This window comes from Euwallacea fornicatus, chromosome 4 (assembly GCF_040115645.1).
Source record: "Euwallacea fornicatus isolate EFF26 chromosome 4, ASM4011564v1, whole genome shotgun sequence".
Lineage (NCBI taxonomy): Eukaryota > Metazoa > Arthropoda > Insecta > Coleoptera > Curculionidae > Euwallacea > Euwallacea fornicatus.
The window spans coordinates 2,080,009-2,100,454 of NC_089544.1; the positions used below are offsets into that span (position 1 = coordinate 2,080,009).

Consider the following 20,446-nt stretch of genomic DNA (forward strand, 5'->3'; position numbering starts at 1 on the left):
ATCACCATTCTCAAACGAGAATATTCCGAAATACCTGTGGATGAGGGATGATCTCCTTCACCATTCCAACTTGAGTGCTTGAATTATCGAGAGAACTGAAGAAGTTGGTACTTCCAGCATACAACACCCACTCCCGATTATCTGGAATGGTGTTGTCACTGGCCACTACACAGGAGTAACTGGCAATAGCCCACATGGGGCCTATTAATGTGGACGTGCACTGTATGTTCCTCTTCTTGTCGTAAAGTAACGTTAAACTGGGCCACTGGGTGGCCGCTGCCTTGTTACCTCCTATTATCCTTGCTTGAGGGATGCGTTCGTCGTTGCTGCTACCACATCCTGTATAACAGCCAGATTTAATTAAGTTACGGGTACGCACTCAGGAACTTACGAAAATCCTGACACTGAAGCGAGACAAACTTGCTGCAAGTTCCATTATCATTTCTAGCTAATTGCGGTAGCAGAGGCCCAGTGATTCCCTTCACTTTCAACTCGTAGTAGCCACCAGCTTCCATATCTTTAGGTCTTTGCACACCTTTAAGTTGAAGGGCCCCCGAATATCCTAACAGCTGGCAGGCCTGATCGGCGAAAGTGGTGTTCCAGTGGTCTTCATCCATGCAGATCGGAGAGAAGGTATTATTTCCCTGTTGGATCTATGAAGAAGCCCGTAGGTTTTAATCATTTAGGGATATGTCAATAAGCTTACTTCAAGAATATAGTCCGCATCAGTGAAATTGCTCAGGACGAGACACTGCCACTCGTCCGACCGATCGGCACATTGAGGAATACCATCGCACCTCAGGATTTTATCTATGCACCCTCCACCCGTTTGGCATCTGAAGTGATCTTCAGTACATTCTGGAAGAGATTTACGATCGCCAAGTTAAATTCGACCTGTACGTTCCAGTAGAATCATATTATACCACATAGCTTCTCATCATCTCCATTGGCACAGTCCGTTTTTCCATCACACCTCCAGCTCTCAGGAATGCACGAATCTTGGTCTGAGCAATAGAATGAGTTGTTCTGACACTGAGTCATGTGGCACTTCTGCTCATCCGAGCCGTCGGGACACTGAGTCCTCCCATCACATTTCCACGACAAGGGCAAGCACCGTTTTCCTTCATTGCAGGCGAATTCGTCGAAGCTGCAGGACCAGAGCTCTAAGAAAGCAGCTTATTATTAGATTGTCAGCGATGGTGTCGAAGACTCATACTAACCGCAACTAGACTCGTCGCTGCCATCGTTGCAGTTCACTATTCCATCACATACTAAGTGGCGTTTCAAGCATTGACCGCTCAGACACTATAAGAGTATTTAATAAGACGTTATAGTGACAAAATTGGAAGGTGCTACCTTGAAGTTGTTCGGGCATCCCTCTTCAACACATCCAGCTTCGTCTGATCCATCAGTACAGTCCAGGACAGAGTCGCATCTGTCGTGAGCGGGAATGCAGTAGCTTCCATCTTTCGTAGAGGTTCCGTTGATGCATTGGAACTGACCGGTGGCACACCTAATTTGAGTATTATTAAATAGGAATTCCAGCAGAAATTTTGGGAAAACTGACCTGCTTGCGAAGCTATGGGTATTTAGTCCATCGGCGATGGACCTAACAGTGGTAGCAACAGTGGTAGCAGTAGGAGGAGACATTTCCTTGGTTTCATGTGTGGTAGCAGATACAGGGGTCAATGTTGCATCTTCAGGTTTCAAGGTATGATCAAAAAAGTCTTTTCCATCGATTTTTTCATAATGGTTCAACTCCTGACTGATATCGTTCCTATCAGTGCCTTCCGGCAGTGGGATCGCTTCAGTCGGTCTGAATTTATCCATTACACTTTGTTCTTCTGAAGATATGCTGTTTAAGCTGTCCAAGGGGGCCACGGATAGGTCCTCTTCCGATTGTATCACTGTTTCTATTGGTGGGGCCTGAGTGGACTTGGCAATAACAAACAGTTTCTCTGTTGTAGTTATGTCAGCAATAGAAATTTCCTTTACTTGATATTGTTCAGGTTCTGCAACCTGAGTGATGTTCGTCACTACAGCTGACATGGCTTCTTTTTGGTCTTCGACTGGTTTAGGTTCAGGCACCCTAGAATTTTCCTTGCCTGAAACTTCAACCTCCTCACTAACAGTTTCTATGTGATCAGCGATGATTGTTGTAGCAGCTTCTGCAACGTTACCCAGAGTAGATACATCGTCGGTTTTGAGATTATCCGTAGTGGTGTCTATCGCCACTAAGTCTTCTGCGCTCGAATAGGTCTCAACGGCGTTGAGTATTGCAGATTCCGTGGTGTCGTTGCTTTCTGTAATGTTTCCTCCATGATGAGTCGTTTCATTGATCATGGCTTCAGTAGTCGATGGCTTGATGGACGGTGGAATGGTGGTGGCTGGGGCTTCAGTTTTCTCAACGATATCCCCAAAATGTTTCTCTTTAAGTTCTTTTTCGAAGTAACTGTTGATGTGGACATTGTTGTATATCTCTGGAGGGAGCGTGAAGTTTTCTTGAGTGTTTTCCTTTACCGGCTGTAGAACAGTTTCATTGGAAGTACTTATATTTCCAGTGGCTTCAGGAAGAATTGCTGTATCATTTTTCACGTGCTCTACACTCTGACTACTCTTAAAGTCTCCCTCAGCACCTTCTTGGGTCATCACTGGAGACTTAGTGGTTTCCGCACTCACATCCACTCCTACTTCATTATCTTCATTTTTCAAAGGAACCACACCCAAAGAAGTGGCATCGGTAGGATTTGGATCAAAGGGATTTTTGTGATTAAGTTGGTCGTGGTCTAAGCTTGGCGGCTTGGTATCGTTTTGCTCATGAAGCTCTGTTTCATTTACCACAAAAGGATGTTCAATGAAATGCTCGTCAGAGTTCAATATTTTTACTAGAGTATCATTTTCTATGTCGGGCAAAAATGGAGACATGTAGTGCTCTCCTACATTGTGTTCGTTCTGGTAGGACTGGTGAGTTTGGTTAGCTTGGTTCACGTCTGCAAAGGCTTCAGTCAAAGGGCTTACGGAAGTTGTAATGGGGGTTGTGGAGCTACTAATAGTAATGTTTATCGGTTGATATATTGTGGTAACTTCATTTTCATCTTCGCTGATTGTAGTGGCTTCAGATAAAGATGGAGCCGCAGGCATTACTTCGTCAGCTTCAGGAGCGATTACTTTGACCATCGTCAATTTATTCTGATCTTCTTCAGAGGGTGATGCATTCATTGTTGTTGCTCTTACTTCCTCTTCCTTATGAACCTTTTCGGAACTCATCGATTCCGCATTGCTTGTATTTGATACTACTGGAACGAAGAGATCAGCGTTTTTCTCAGTACTTATTGGTTCTTCAGTACTGTTGTTCGGGGTTGATACTGAAACAAAATTATCTACACTCTTTTCGGTGATTATTGGTTCAGCAGTACTCGGATTTAGTGATTCGTTGAATAGAGTAGTCACCAGATCAGCGTTCTCTCCCGTACTCGCTGTTACTGCAGTAGTGGTATTCGGGGTTAATGATGGAACAAATTGATCAATGATCTTTTCGGTGGTCATTGGTTCAGCAGTATTCGTATTTAGTCCTTCATTCAATACAGGAACCAAGAGATCGAGGTTCTCCTTGGCAATCACTGGTTCTGCAGTAGTGTTATTCGGGACTAAGTATGGAACAAATTGAGCACTGATTTTTTCGGTGGTTATTGGTACGGCAGTACTAGTGTTTGGCGCTCCAATTATCACAGGGACAATATGGCCAAAGTTCTCAGAACTAACTTCAGTGCTGGATATAAAAGTCTCGGTTGATGTGTTCCTAGAGGAGTCTTCAGCTGAATTTATAATATTACTAATCAATCCATTTACCGACTGATCTTGCTCAGTGGTGCTCTTCTCATTGCTCTGTGCTGAATGCGTAGTCGTGAGCTCTATTAATTTCTCAGATTTGTTTTCCAATACCTTTTCGGTGCTTGGTTGCAAGTAGGTGGCTTCTTCGCTGACAAAGTGGTATTCATCATGATGACTATCAAGTTCTTCTTGATCATGATGCTTAGCATCTTCATTGCTCTCATGTTCCTCAGACCGAGTGTGGAAGTCTGGGACGAAATTGTTATCCGTAGAATCTTCTGCTTCAATGCCATGATCGAAATATCGCAATTCTGGAGCTGCGTTGTTGGTATATTCTTCAGTGGAAGTTGAAGAACTGATTGTAGTTAACTCATGCTCGTGCTGTGTATCTACCGGAATAAAGAATGCCGGCTGTTTCTCGGTCATTGCTGCATGGTCAATAATAGGAGCCACCGTTTCTTTATCAAAGTTTGATTGTATGTCTTCAGCGACTCCGGAAGGCTTTTGGTGTTCCTCGCGTGGTTTGCTTGAACTCTCATTTAGTGGCTGAGGTTCTGCTGAAGGTTGAGGTTCTGTTGTAGTAGTAAGTTGCGGTACATGCATGTTCATGAGCAAATTGTTAACTGCAGCAGATTCAGCACCTAACGTAGCGTTGGAACCGGCAGCAGGTTCAGGCTCAACTGATGGTTCGGGACTTGAAGGGGCAGGTTCGGGTTTCGATTTAGCAGATGGTTCTGGCTCAGCAGTAGGATCAGGACTTGGCGAAGGTTCGGGACTTGCTGAAGGTTCTGGACTTGGCGAAGGTTCTGAACTTGGCGAAGGTTCTGGACTTGGCGAAGGTTCTGGACTTGGTGAAGGTTCTGGGTTTGGTGAAAGTTCAGTGTTTGGTGAATGCTCCGGGCTTGGTGACGGTTCTGGGCTCGGCGAAGGTTCCGCACTTGGCGAAGGTTCCGCACTTGGCGAAGGTTCTGGGCTTGGCGAAGGTTCCGCAATTGGTGAAGGTTCTGAACTGGGGGATGGTTCTGGTTCAACTGAAGGTTCAGGTTCTGCAAATGACGGATGCGGTTCCTTGCAATTCTTGCCATTGGCCGCAAGTACTTTGCCGTGAGGACACGTGCATTTAAAGTCGAGTTGATCAGTGTAATCGAACTCGCATAAGTGTTCACATCCATTGTTCTGGATTTGACAAAGATCAATGATTTTTTTGGTGTCCATTTGCTTGTTGGCCAGGTGGTAGCTGCTCATAAGCCCGTTTTGACGTTCTAGTAAGTTGCCTATTTTTCTATTGAGCATTTCTGCATTCAATGGATCCTTAGCATTGTGGATTCCTTCCTTGAACTTCCAGGCCACTCGATATTTTACTACTACGCTTCCGGGTCTGTAAGGAAGACAGTTATTTTTAACTGGACACAAATCGATAATATATGAATTACTTACGTGAATTCAAGAACTTTGACTTCAATGTCGGCAGAACCATATTTCAGGACGTCATTGGCAAACAAGGTCTTCTTAAGTTCTTCTTCTAGGGATCGGGCCAAGTTTCGGTATTCCGTGCTATTTTTTTTTAACAACTCATCCGAAAACTCCATGTTGTCAATCACAATTTCAGACTCTAATGCTCGAGGAACTAATAAATTACAAATTAGAAGGGGGTGAATTACTACTCAAAAATCGTGGTTATTACCCTCGATCATAGAAGTATCTGTGGATGGTGGTAGACTTGATACCGTGGTTACTGGTGGTCCTGGTGAGGCTGGTACGTTGTCAGAAGACCCGAATACTCCTGCACTCTTCACTTGAGCATCGTTTCCGTTAAAGTGTCTGGCTGTGATTTCCTTTGGTGCCATAGGTCCCTGATTTCCAATGATTCCAACTGAAGACAATAAGAAGTGATTGAGAAATAAATTTCTGATTTGCCCATTGCGTTCAGGTGTCTGCACGCACATCTCTCTGATGAGATTTCGATGAAAGAAATCCCGGCAAGATTGCTCGAACGGAATGTAGAGAATATCTAGAGATAATAGAGCCGTTCTCTAAAAGCAAGCACACCCATCATCGAAAAGGTTTTTTTACGGTCTTTGTTGCGATTTGCATTTTACTCCATCGCTTGAGGGAAGAAAAGAGCACTTTTCCTTCCTAGAGAGGTGAGAACTTTTACTCTCTAGGGAGCAGAAGCGTTTTCCTCTTAATGCATCGCCAATGGTTTTTTGCATCCCAAGGGAAGAAAGTGCTACTTTTAAGTCCCCTCGTCTTTGACGTACGTTCAATTTATCTAAATAAAATTTGCTTTTTTTATAGGAAACAGAATTTTGGTCGTAAAGAAATTACTGTTCCTTCTCGTTATTTCTATGCCGACGAGACATTTTTTGTTTTGCGTCTCGCTTCCGCGCTCCTGGACGCACCTCATTCAGTCTCTCTTCCTCTCTTCCCTGGTGGGAGGACGCAATCGGCTAACCTGAACTAACCGAAAATAATCTCGTACATGTGCGGACTTATAAAGTATCACAGTGGTCTATACCTTCCTCTAAATCTATCATGCATTAGCTTTTGCTTATTACTCTTCAAAGTCCATGGCGTATGCCTTCGCACGTACCCACAAAAAGCAACTTCTGCAGCCATTGGAATGCTACAGAGAATTATACAATTAATCGACACCTTCGGTTAACCGTTAACTCGCTTTTTATCCTCTCAAGGATAACTAGCTAGTTAAGTGTGCGATAATATCTTAGGATAGGCCGTTGGAAAAATGGGTCGGTTGTGCAACTTTAAAACTTGCAGTTGAACAGATGTTTTAATCTCGTATAACTTGCGAGTGTCCATTGAATTGAAGCAGGAAATGCCTGAAGAATGTGAGTGGCAGCCACGAGCAAGAACTCTTTAGTCTAGACACCTTTACTTTCCTTCTCTCATTGCTTTAGTGTAATTTCGCTCTTTTAATGCTCTCCATTTCGAGCAAATCAATTAATACTTTTAGTAACGACTTATTAATGTTTTTTGACCTTAGAATACCATAACATAATTGCGAAATCTTGCTGTTGTAATGGACATAATTAATTCGTATTTAAGCTTAATACGTTATCCGTAACGCGATGACTAACTTTTGCCTTCGTAAGTTTCACGGTTAAAAAAATGGTCAAGTGACCTTGCCGGTACTTTAATGAAATGTAGGTGCCCATAAATGGGCTTATTAAAAATAACCGTTGATCTACGTGCGATAATATCCTGTTTGCGATTTTAGAAGGGGGAACCAAGGGGCGATCGGCGGAAAAATCCTTATCGTTCAAAAATCAAATTGGTCGTTGAAATTCTTGCAAATAACTATGAAAATAATATTAAAAAAATTTGAATATGGCGCAGTGCCGGGCCGCAGATCGGGAGCCAGCCCTGAGATCGAAGAGGATCTCTCTGAAATGGCTGTGTCACATGCGTTCGAAATCCCATTAAACTGATTTAATTCATTAAATTAAATTAAATTAAGTTAAATTTTATTAAATTAAGTTGAAATAAATTAAATTAAGTTAAATTTTATTAAATTAAGTTGAAATAAATTAAATTAAGTTGAAATATATTAAATCAAGTTAAATAAAATAAAATGAGATTTAGTCGATTGATTGGAAATGTTGAGACCCGTCTTGGGTAAAGCGAGTTGTTATGTGTCGTTTGATGATGATGTTGGAGATATTTTATGGTAAGTAGCAAATGGCTCATTCAACGCCCTAAGTTTTTTTTATGATCACTCGTTGTAGGATTTAATTGACAATTAATTTTTATTGGTTCTACTAGAACAGCTATTAAACCTGATTTTAGTAGTACATGCAGCATTTTGAACATTTTTACAAATATTAATTGGTGCTAAACTTACCAGCTGCTAATATTCCTATTATCAATGCTGCTGCTACTATGCACAGACAGACTGTCCAGCAGAGGCATTTGTTCCTGCTTTTCTTGTTGCGTTTGTCCATAGTGACATACAATTTTTCACCTCTGTAAGAAAGAGCCGTTTGTTAGTTGAATTAATCTAAATACAGCTTGAGTTTAATACGTAGGTGCCAACTAGCTTTAAATGTGCAAGTAAGATTATGAGGGAGCTTGGTTCTTTGCTTTGGGCATAATTGTTTATTTAGTTAGTACTGGTTTCGAATTTAATAAGTTGGTGCCGTGTAATATACGAGAGTAGCCGATAGGAAGTTAAGTAAAAACACGCGGTAAGTCATTGTTGCAGATTTATTAATCAAAAACTGCTTTTCTGCGCTGATTATTAGATATGCATTAAAATGATATTTCTAATCATTATCGATTAACGATAATCAAGGTATAGCAAGGTAATTATTATAAACTAGATCATTTAACATTATATGTCCAGATTACAACTGCGGTTGCTCATTTTATGCAAGTCTGCAAATTAAAAAAAATAACCGAAGTCGATTAATAGCGTTCGACCGATCGTTAATGGAAATCGAGAACAAATTAATTCGTTATCTGCAGTTAATTTATGGCGTCTTTATTCTTTTGCGTCGTTCCGAGAAGCCAAAGTTCAAATTTCGCGGTACCACCGTGAAATATTCATAGTTTGCGCACCTACTCAATTTTAATATGCCGCCTTAAAAGTGGGTGGCACGGGGACGCCCCTGGTTTGTGAAATATGGCGCGCGGCTGTCACCTGTCTCCCTCCGTTAACCTTTTAACAAATCATTATTCTTTTAAAATTGAAAAACTGCATTAAATCTGACGAAAAAACCGTCTTTCAACGTTTATTTATTTTTTTAAATGTTCCCCACGTCGCCGGCAGCGTAAAATGGCCGATTGAAAGAAAAATTGAAACATGAGCCACGTGACACGTCAAATGCGCCACTGGATGTGGGTTTGAATGGAGGAGTTAATTTGAGGTGTCGCTTGGCCCACGGTTCAATTTCGAATATCGGCCATTTTGCGCTATCGGTGACGTAAGCAAGATGTAAAAAATAAAGAGACGTCAAAAGAGAGTGTTTTTTGTCATCTTTAATGCCGTTTTTGAATTAAAAAATAATAATTTGTTAAAAAGTGTAGGGGGGGTGATATTTAGAGCCGCAGGGTATAAAGAGAAAAGCTAAAAAAAAGGCTTTTTCCCATGTTGTCCCTGCAGGTTGCTCAAGTGATCAGCGGTATTTTTATGGACGTTATTGATTAGTGAGTTTTTACAAATAATTGGAATCGTGAGAGGAAATTTTCCGGAAATGCCGCTTGGCATTTTTCGTTTCGGGAAAGCGTTCCCGGCAAATCGGCGTGCAAAGTCGCATGCTGCGATGGTTTCATAAAGGAACGCGACACGGTACCAATTTCAACTGGACAATTTCGTCCGCACACAAATGTCCCGACATTCTAACGGCCAAGTACCGGTCAGTTGGCCGAACTTCAGACGGATTCTCAGCGCACCCAAGCGCAAGGAGCTAATTAAACTATTTTATGAATTTCAGACGCGCTTTAAGGCATGTTAAGCTATTATTAAATGAAATTAAATGAATATTGAATTGCACTTTTAATGTAGAAAGCCCGGTCCAACCAGCAGCCCACATCCTGTTAAATACCAAAAATGGAGGCCAATACCAAAACCCAGCACCATCACCCAGTCATAATCGCCACACACCTAATTTACCCATGAACTTTGATATAAATAGGATAAATCTCAAGGCTGATGCTCATCCTGTTTCATGAGATTAAATGGTTTTCAAGATTCTATATTAACAGCAAGGTATTATTATATATATACAATTTTTTGTGCACTGAGAAACTGACCAGCGTAAGTGAATTATATATATATATATATATATATATATATATACATCTTGAAAGCCAGCCCCATGACTAAATGCTCAATTTTTAGACCAATAACCCATTTGGTATATTATGCCGTAGGTTTGCGTGTGTGGTATATGAAAGCATGACGGTACCGTGGAGGTTGGTTCATCCATCGAGGGTACTCTATAGGATCTTCGGCAGTGGACAGATCAATTTCCTCACCGGCCGCTATAGATTCGGCAAATGTTACACTGTTACGGCCTTTGCAGGTGTTACTAAAGGGACGAAAATGTTGTTAGTAATTTGCAGTATAGAGAGCAATTAGTAGTAACAAGGTCAGTGATTCAATTTGTTTATTTAACTTTAAGTGCAATTTCTCTGCGGTTCGAAGCAATTAAGATAGAGGTTTTATCCTCCGATGAGGAGGAGCGTTCAAAAATGTTTTAACTACACGTACGAGTACCCCTCTACGGGCCCCAGCATGTTTCAGTACTCCGATTAAAGAGACTTATTAGTAACACTTATCTGAGCCGAAAATCTTAATCGAATTAAAATATACAATGAGTTATTATATTTCGTTACATCGTCATTTTTTTCTTAACGGATTGGTTACGGTGTTGAGCTACAGGTTGGTGGCTGTAGCGCTATGCGATATGAAGAAATAATTTTGATCTGATGGCAATACCTGTTTGGATTCAAGCATTATATTCGTCGAAAAACCCGTTCCTGTGGTCACCAATAAATTTTTCGCCGGACTTTGTAGTTAAGGTGCAGATTTATTGCAGAAGTCAGGATGGCATTTATTCCTGTTAATCAAGGCGTCAGAGTTAACTATTAATTCAGATTATCGGGTAATAGACGGTCTGATACAGGGTGATTCGTTGGAATCGGCACATGACAGAACCCCAGATGGGGGGCGCCAAACCGACACAACTAATGTTGCCTGTTTCAATATTGCAGAGTGGAAATTTTGTAATAAAATTTCTTGTAGAGTTTTAGCGTTTTCGTAGCATCAACACCAAAATTGGTATTCTTGGGTTTTGTAAGGTGCCAAGTAAAAATTTTGATCTAATTAATTGTCCCTGTGTGTACAACCGCCATCATACTTGTCCGTATTGAGAAGTCCAATGGGTTAAGGTCTGGACGTCTCGCGGGCCATGGAAATTCACTTCCACGACCTATCCATCGATGTAGAAAAGCATTGTCCAAATGTTGGCGCACTTGCGGCCACCTTCATTTTTAAGGATTTAAGGTGGTACTACACAAATTAGCTTATGGGTAAAAATCTCGTAAGCGATGAGAGGTACCGGGATTGAACGGGATCATCTTTTTTGAGTAAAAACAGACGCCCTTTTGTGATATTGAATGGAATTTGAAGCACGCGACACTGGTTTAAAATACGGTGGGCCCAATCCTCATATTATGTAGGGTTTCCCCACGTTTTATCACCAATGATTCATCCTGTATATTACAAATTTCACATTTGCAGCGCAATTTGCTGCCACCGGCCTTGATTATGCGTGTACAGCGCGTCTCTTTTTTTCATCGTTTTTTGCTCATTACTTTTTTTTCTATGCAACTGGTACGTAACTGTGCGGAAATCACCGTGTTTCTCAAATGCGGCGCTTGCGACCCCAAATTTTGACATTTGCAATATCGTAAATATCGCAAATGTAAAAATGTGTTAAGTTGGTTTTGTGGTACGAACAAAAATTAATTTGAAAATGACTCGTTGGCGAACACAGCAATCTGGGTGGTGCAAAAAGGGCGGTAATACCCCTCGTCGCCTTTTGGCTCTCACTTTTCAAAATGACTCAAAATTATGTGCCAAAGCATGGGGATTGTGGGAGTGAGGATGGATCAGAAAAGAAAGATTTTTGCAAAACTTATAAGATTATGGCAAGAGTCAAAGAAGATTTTGGGTTTTCCCAAAATCTTCATTCGGGGCGAAAAAATTCACGGAAAATTCCCCTCAAAGGTGCCTCAGGACTCGTCCTTTTTAAATGTGAAATGAGCGATTAATAAATGATAGTTGTAAATGCATTGATCACTTGTGGGTCTTTCATCGATTATTTAGGTTGGTCGCATTCATAGTACCGGGCTGTCTCTATGACGAAGTTTCAGATCGCCTCGATCTTCCCACGGATGAGTCTACAGAATAGGTTTCTCTTAATATACGAAAAATCAATCTTTATTGTTATCACTTCGCCAGGTATCCTTCTGCACTAGATTAATCAGCGCAAAGAAACACTAATTTACTTGATAGAACAGTTTGTCATTCTTATGTCCTACACCCAGTCTTTTGTCTCTAAAACATGTTTCATTGTAATGAACCATTCGCTAATTCTACGCCTGATTTGAACGGCCTTGGTGACCAGAAGCGGAATTATATCATTATTCTGGTCAATAGCCTAGATAGCTCTATGGTTTAGACACGGTTCGAAAACCCATAAACGATACGGTTTTTGAAATGTTTCGTAACAATTACTATTTTGCCCGAAACATGTTGAAGTAAAATATGAGAGCCGCGTAATATTCCGGCAGATAACGACAGATTTTCGGTTGTGATTTCACTCAGAACGCCTTTCATGGGGGCCCAGTATCGCGAAATCCCTACTTAGGAACGGGTACTCTTCAGGGTGTCCGTTGCTGGAGCCCAACCACGGGTAACTCGGTAACGGATACGAGACCGAGGAATTTTACTCAACATCTGCGCGCAACGGAGGAATGCGGCCTCAATAAGTATTTCTTATTTTTCATGGGAAAAAGAAATGAGTCACTAAAATCGTCACCAAGGCTGAGCGTATGTCGGCCCGGAAAGTAGATGAGGCGACGAAATGGGTCATTTCAATCTGCATGAGGTGTCGGATCAGATAAGGTGGCGCAATCCCGGCAATATTGCTGGAGGGACCGGACGCGGTGTCCTCATTGTTAAGCAGGATGCTCCCTAGTAACCGCGGTAAGGTCGCTCTCGTCATCCCGAAAGCGACAAAGCGCGCGTTGCCAATGAGCGCGGCGTATGGTCTAGCGGAAACTCGGAAAAAGATTGTGGATATTTGTCGGGTTGTGGGGCATAACGCGTAATGCCCACTGGGAGGGTTTTTGAACCAGATCGACGTGCATCCACCTGAAACTCGTCCATGGGGCCGGGTTCATGAAGTTCGATAGTCGAGTGATGATGATTCTTAATTAAAGATAGCGGAGCTCTCAGCAATAGCGAGGATTTCAACGGACTTCCGGAGACGTTTTCTTCGAAATTTTTCCTCTAATAGCTTCTCACGTCACGTATGTCCTACTGAAACCAATTCGCTTAGACCCACATCTGCAATTTGCCAGATGCAAACCAGCTTTACCGCTTCATTTAGCTGTACAAAAAATTGTTGTCGTGTTCCTGAAGCCAACAATTACTTCGTCATTGCCACTTGCCCCCGCAATAACCAAAATGCTAACGCCATCATTGACAAAAAAAAAAAATTTCGAAGGAGAAAACCGCAGATCTAGACAGACCGTTTTGTAATACATTATTCAAGTAAATACTTAACTGGGTGTTTCTGTCTTCTGTTACGCCGATTGAAATCGAAATTGAACGTGGACGGTAGAGGAGGCGGCAATAGTGGTTGTGCATTTCAACTACTCAGCCGATAAAAGGGAAAGTGCATTTATATGTCCAAAACGGTATTAGTAATGTGTCTGGGGTGATTATGCGTGTTTGTGAGATGTGTCATTGATCAATTAGGTTTAATACATGATTAATGAACAAATTTTAGGAAAGTTATGGTTTAAGTTTCCACCTGAGCGCAGGCTGGATAAAACTAAGTAACAGTCCCCATTATGAAAATGTTGTTTCGTAATCGTTACTAATGACACGAGAAAGTGTTGAAATTAGATTATTAAGGACGCCGAATTGTTTCTCCATAACCAACTTGGTGTCAATCCTCTTTGTACCTTCGGAAGATAAACCCGTAAAATACCGTGGATATCTTTCGCACATCATCTAATGCCAACTGTAGTTCTATAAAAACCCGTGAAAAACTGCTGACATATGTCATTCATCAACCATCGCCAACTTTGGTCCTAGAAAAACCCGTGAAAAACTGCTGAAATATGTCATTCATCAACCATCGCCAACTTTGGTCCTAGAAAAACCCGTGAAAAACTGCTGAAATATGTCATTCATCAACCATCGCCAACTTTGGTCCTAGAAAAACTCGTGAAAAACTGCTGACACCTGTCATGCACCGACCAATGTCAACAGCATTCCTGTCAGTATGTAGCTATGAAAGATTCGGTCCGAGTTTCTTCAAAATCTCCGATTTTTGTGTCCAACATTGACGAGCATTTGTGTGGTCCATCAGAAAGTGAGACGCGTGAGGTACAGTGAGGACATAAAGGTCGCAACCAAGTCAGTGAAAGCTGTACGTAGAGGAAAGTGATGCAGATGTACCTTTAGATCTGAAACGGACCTTAAAAACGTATTTTTCGTTTTGAGTGGGTTTCACGTTTAAACAACTTTTATCTACCAACTTAACGTCATCATTATAAATTAAGAACTGGACAGGCGAGTTAAATTCTTTTGAATTCCTCACTCACTCAGATGGAGGCTACCGCGGCTCCAGCATCATTTATCTCGGTGTCGGGGCCCAACTGCTCAGTTTCTGCGGTTTTTTTTTGCCTCACCGTGTGCCAAAATGTCCCTAATTTACCTGAATTCAGCAGACCTGTGCCGATCGACATTGCAGCATTTTTACACCGATACGCAGGTAGCGTCACAAAATCAACAGTACTAAGGCCCATGAAGCATTTTATTGCCCATTCTATGGTCTTCCAGTGAAAGGTCTATATCAAAACACAATGGGCTAGCGAAGTCGTAAAGTGTTAACTTTCGCCCTCAATTTGCTTTCTCTTCGGCTATTGAATTACCCAATCATCATGATGGTTTTGGGACATCCCCCAAATCATGTGCGGTTTTCCCTAAAAATGGTCGGAGGAATTTTGTAACGTTATAGTCCGGCAGAAAGTAGATTTACTATCTCAATGAAAAAAATCTCATGAGACCATGAGAGCTCTTTCGGTGGTGTTCTGATGGATTTCCTGCCTTCACTTTCAGTCTAGGCCGCGCGGCGGCCTGAGTAACTCGTGGGGAATGCATGGTAGGTGACCAATGAAATGAGCCCGTTTTTCGCTACGCATGATAGGTGATATATGATGATATATGATACACTATGATATATGATACACTATGATACGTGATAAACCCGCGATACCTAGCTTACGCTCATATTATACCTACTAATTTCAATTTTGCAACCTCCAAGAAGCGATTCATGTATGCTATTATCCAGCGCAATGATGCTTGCGTGATTCCATCTACCTACTGTTATGATAATGGAATTCTTCATTTTACAGAGTTTAACCCATTCATCTCCCAAAACAACCTGGGAAATTCAAAATGAGCTTTTAAGGCTTCGAGAGACAATGGCGCGTTTGTGCATTCTCACTCTATGAGCAGCTGTTAGCTTTTTTGTTGCTTGACCAGAGCTTTTGCCCTTGCTTCGAAAAATTGGCCATTGCGGCCGATATTCAACGCAACAAACGTGTATGTACATGTGTCCAGTTGTACGCAAGAAGTGGACTTACCTCATGTATTTGCGGTGCTCATTAACAGGAACAAAGTACTCGTCGTATGGATTCGCCATTTCCGGATCGTCTTCCTTTTTCATGGGAATCCCACTAACACCGTTCATCCCATTTTCGTAAGGGCCCGCCACGTCTTTGCCAGTCGGCTTTAAGTTGATAAGCTCCAAGTTGACCGCTTCGGTCATGGGTTCGTCACCTTTGGTGGGGGTGGACAGACCGCGGGCCATCTCTCCGTTGTAGGGCTTTGAGTGGTCGAATGTGCTTTTCACTGCAAAGGAAAATGCGCGTTTAGTGAGGAAATTCAAAAATGTGAGATTCCAAGATGTCCTCCGTAAGACCGAAAGTTGATGATGACCGGCGAAAAGCGAAACGTCGAGCCTCGAAATTAAATTGCAAATTACGCAACTTTGGGCCAATTTTAAGTGATCTTCTATGGTTGTTGAGACCCTAATAGTTGAGCTCCAGAAACGAACACCTTGTACCTTAAGTTCTTTTCAGAAGACGTAGGTTTAGCTCCTTTAGGTGCAATTAATACTAATGCAACGGAGAAGTGTTGGGTGAGACCGGTCTTTATGACCTTAAATTTAATACCAATGGTGAAAATTCAACTAACGGAATTAACGCCTTGAGTGTGCTACTGAAAAATTGTACAAGGAAGTACCTGACTTCCTAGTGTCACACTCACTTTCATATGAAACGCACAACCTGGTAATAACGATAATTAAGTTTTATAATTTTGACAAGATAATGCTTCATAACAGAATATCAGAGTATCAGTAAAAAAACAACATTTAATAATTAAAAGGTCAATAATTAATGACACCGCCTCGTACAGTGCGATGTACAACAAACGATTAATGTCTTCCTAGTGTATTTCAATCGACACTACCCTAAGATGGTGTCGTAGGTCATTCAAATGGTTTGGATGTTTCGTGAAGTTTCGAAGATGGTGAGTCATCGTGCCCCGAAGAGGTTCAATAGGTGATAGGTCCGGTGACCGTGCAGGCCAAAGCAGCATTTCCAATTGTGCTTGTCTCAGGTACCTTTGAATAACGTTCGCAGTTTGTGGCCTCGCATTATCCTGTCTCTGATCATTTGATGCTCTACTATGAAGCATTATTTTTTACTGGGTGGTGTATATCATATAAAACTGACAAATCTATGCAACGAGGATGAAACATAGATGAGCAAGGGAGGGATGACGAAAGGGAGATTCGGGGAACTTCTGGAGAATCAATTGCATCTATTGAGGACTGAACGCAAATCGACTAGGCCGATTCAACTTCAAAACTTTAAAACGTGGAAACAACGTACCTGCTCCATTGGTAACTTGCTCGTCCTCATCGAAAGCAGGATTCTCAATCCCGACATCCTTCCTCATACTTTGAGGAGAATCGGCGTTCAAGTAATTCGTACTCCTATAGTTCTTGCTCATCTCCTCCAAGTTGCTGTGGTTCTCCAAGCTTTGCTTGATATTTAAGTTAACAGTGGACATGTAGTGAGGCTCCTTGGACCTAGTTTTGTTCTTGTCATTTTGAAAATCAGTTTCATCGTAGTGAATGGGCAAAGTGACCTCATTCTTGTGGTAATACTTGTTTGAGTCTTGCTCCTCCGTCGATATAGGCACCGTGTGTATGGTGGTTGAAGTCATATCGTGAGAATGAGGGTCAAAGTTCGAACTATGCTCATGAGCGGAGTTGGAGTCTTGAGCTGTGTCGCTGCCACCATAGCTACTGTCAGCGTCCATATCTAGAATGAGAATATCGCTTGTTAGTGAACGGTTTAGTGCATGAAAGGCTTATGAGTGCATCGCGATGTCGTAACGCCTAAGGGCATGAAAGAGTCATCATAACTGAGAAAATTTTTAACAGGTGAAATGGCCGTCAGGCAAACCAGACCAGACGACTTCCTGGTGGCAGAGGAGAAAGGACTCGATGGTCAGTCGGTAAGAACTTTTAGTTTTTATGTGCTTTACTTTCCTGTTTTCGTACGTTCTATCTAATATTACTGAGGAAATTTTGAATTTTTGAGTGACAAGTGTCTTAACATTTTCGTTATTGTGATATCCGTTTGCGTGATCAAATACGCATTTAACACATTCACTTTGTGTCATTAGTACCGGTTACGTAATCGTCTCCGAGGAACAGTAAGATCTCCTCCATCGGTTGCTTTAACACTATGGTCCTAATAAGCCTAATGAACAAATCAATCGTGTTTACCACCTCGAGAAGGATGTATCGACAATGTCACCACAAAAGCGTTCTAAATGCTTCTGAATATCAATCAAATCAACAAAGTCTCTGACTTTCGGAAAACTGAACGTTTTAATAACGTCATTTTAAGTGACGTAAATATTACGTTACTTAAAGTAACGTGAAAATAACGTGATTGAAACGTTACTTCTTGCGTTACTTTTACGATACTTTGAGCAACGCAGTTTTTGCCGCACACACATTTTCTTACTTTACTTACAAAAGAGACTAAGGCAACGCTTTTCATAGTCAATGTCGGTTAGTGACATGTTTTCAACCTTTCAATCTTGACCATGTTTCAAAGGGGGTCAGGTGAAATAACAGGCGTGCCTTAAACAAATACAATTGTCCAAGAAATGTGATATCAGTGTCATATATCAGCAGAAACCACCCGCTATAGTTCCTTAAGAATAAAGTAACGCACCAGTGCCTGACCATAAAAACCAAGGCCTAGGCTAAGACTTCGCCTGATGGTTATCTTATAATAGTGGTGGTCAGTATATAACACGCGTATCATGATTTTCAGCGGAAATGAGTTTTTTTCGAAAATAGCACAGAGTGGCATCACGCCATGGTCTCGTAATATCAGTACATTGAGAAGATCTTTCCGGTCGAAAATAGGTGTGTTTTTCACAATTTTCTTAAAAAAAAACCAATTCAGTCTAATTCGGAACAAGGTACATTCGCATCATGTCTCCGATGGATAATGTCTTTCGTTGTTCGGCGTAAATAATAATCTAGTGGGGCAAGATCTGGCGAACGAGCCGGCCAACGCATTACAAACCAGAAGATGCACGGAAGTTAGCGAAATTTCTGTGGGGGAATTGGAAGAAACGGGAGGTATTCAATTAAAAAAATATAGTTTTTTTTTAACTGCACGTTCTTCAACCCGAAACCCTGCGCACGTTTACCCCAATCTAACCGACCCCGTATCTCTTATGGTTACCGAGATCCCGATGATCGGACACCCTGCGTGGGTATTTTTAAATGGGTATTTCCTACAAATTTCGAGACGTTCCTGAGCACAGGTAAAAGATATCAAGGTGAACCACTCTCTCCTGCGTATTCGGTTTTTAAGCGAAATGACAGACTTCTTTATTATCGCCAACGGCCTTTCGGTTTTCTTCAAAGAAATAATGCTTTTCACAAAACTGAACCGGAATCTACCAGCCCGGTTTTTCTGACCAACCCAACCGCAATACAATCCAATTGAAACTTCAAGACTTCAATTGGTACCAATTTAATTGATTGAATTAGTTTTATATTTATGTGTGGTGGGAACATGTCGTGAAACAGCCTCAAGAAACAGCCTTAACCAAGTGTAGGTAATATATCTTTTTTTTTATCCTTCAAGCCTTGTTAATCATTAATTCAATAACAATAAACTATCGATACCTTAACGGTACTAATAGTAAGTCATCTAACAGCGCATAAGTGAACACTCGTTAATTTTACTTTGTTGCATGATCGCCATTGTTCAGTGCCGGGGCGACACTACAAAAATAATTCAACAATTGCGACCGTTTCATTACTGAAAATTTATGCAAATAAGCATGATGACTAATGGACAACTAGGCCTAGTTGGCCACTAAACATTCTTGTTTTAACGCAACCTTTCTATTCAAATACACTTCTTAACCTTACCAAAGGCGATAACCTAATTTTCATGTAGTTTAACTTATTGAAGGCTATTTGCATTGTATCAGCTTCCACTAGCAACATAAAAATGTTGCAACTAGGTCAGGTTTAGCGAGTCCCATGTCGACCAACAAACGCAATGTCAAAAAATCTCTACGACTAAAAATTTCTATGACTCGAAGGATCCGCAATTTTTTTACGCAAATTAACATAATCGACCACACCAGAATGAAATACCTCCCCGATGAATCCCTTTTTGCCTCGATATTCCATCTGCGGTTGTCGCGCGCCAGCCGCAACAATACTGCCAACATCTCATCTATATCGCTTCGGCTGGTTATCACAACTTTCTACGTAGCTTCGAGCAGGCATTTACCGCGCATCTTTTTAAGCTTGGAAATTCACATGTGGCAAGTAACCTCAACTGCCCTAGGGAGGCGATCTCGAGCTGGGTAGGAACAATCGAGGTAAATACTCAACTCCTCCTGTGGCCTACATGAATTTTCCGGACGGGAACGGGGGGCCAACTTGCTTTGTGAGGACCTACTAAATTTTTCCCAATCTCACAACGTACTGAAGCGGCAGGGAATGTGGAAGATACGCAAACTCCGATGAAGAGCCTCAACATACGGACGAGATCGAAGATTTATGATGGCTCGAACGTCATGGCAGAATGTCGAGCAACTGGTAGATCATGGTGCAACCTGCTCGACCTAACTGATGAGATCTGAACTTTTCGCTGCTTAAAGATGCTTGAATTCGCGCGTAATTGGACTTGAGACTGCAGAGGTAATGAATGATTTGCTGGTAGCTTTTTTCTGCATGTAGAAGTAACTTGAGTAATGCTCTTCCTTGTTCTAATCTCAAATGGGAGAATTCGATATCAGCGAGAACCAGCGTTAACGGAATCATAAATTTCAACTGTCACTAGTGCTCAGTTTCTTCAAAACTACTCCTACTGATGCAATCATGGTACACCATTCATTAAATTGACCCAACCACTGCAGTGATGGTCTTGTATAATAAACTCGTGCGAACTACTGCCATAACGGAACTTTGTTAAACAAAACAATACTAGATTCAGCATTGGTACCTTGATGGTACCAGCGTGAACTCTTCATTTCGAACGGAATGGTAACGACTTCGTAATATTTTGCATGTAGTTGTAAACACAGAAGAGGCAGGCAAACTAGTTAGAGAACACACGATCCGGAAATAGGAGCGTGAAGAACATGCAAACTTCTTGGCAAGTTTCACACGTAAATTAAAATAAACCTGCATGTGTTTGGTTTATCAGTCAACTCCATTTTAAA

General features: G+C 41.5%; 1 protein-coding gene across 1 annotated transcript in view; it reads right to left on the bottom strand.

Moving 5' to 3' along the window:
- The window catches only part of LOC136350845 (uncharacterized), a 44,915-nt gene that overhangs the window by 2,149 nt on the left and 22,320 nt on the right, over window positions 1-20,446 (bottom strand). The window contains exons 3-14 of the mRNA XM_066302948.1: window positions 16,558-16,992; window positions 15,244-15,511; window positions 7,694-7,815; window positions 5,516-5,704; window positions 5,269-5,458; window positions 1,568-5,209; window positions 1,357-1,513; window positions 1,221-1,305; window positions 924-1,163; window positions 707-858; window positions 392-653; window positions 35-339 (exon numbers count right to left, since the gene is read on the bottom strand). Coding sequence (XP_066159045.1) covers window positions 35-339; window positions 392-653; window positions 707-858; window positions 924-1,163; window positions 1,221-1,305; window positions 1,357-1,513; window positions 1,568-5,209; window positions 5,269-5,458; window positions 5,516-5,704; window positions 7,694-7,815; window positions 15,244-15,511; window positions 16,558-16,990 — 6,045 coding nt within the window. The 5' untranslated portion in view covers window positions 16,991-16,992. The remainder of the gene's footprint in view (window positions 1-34; window positions 340-391; window positions 654-706; window positions 859-923; window positions 1,164-1,220; window positions 1,306-1,356; window positions 1,514-1,567; window positions 5,210-5,268; window positions 5,459-5,515; window positions 5,705-7,693; window positions 7,816-15,243; window positions 15,512-16,557; window positions 16,993-20,446) is intronic.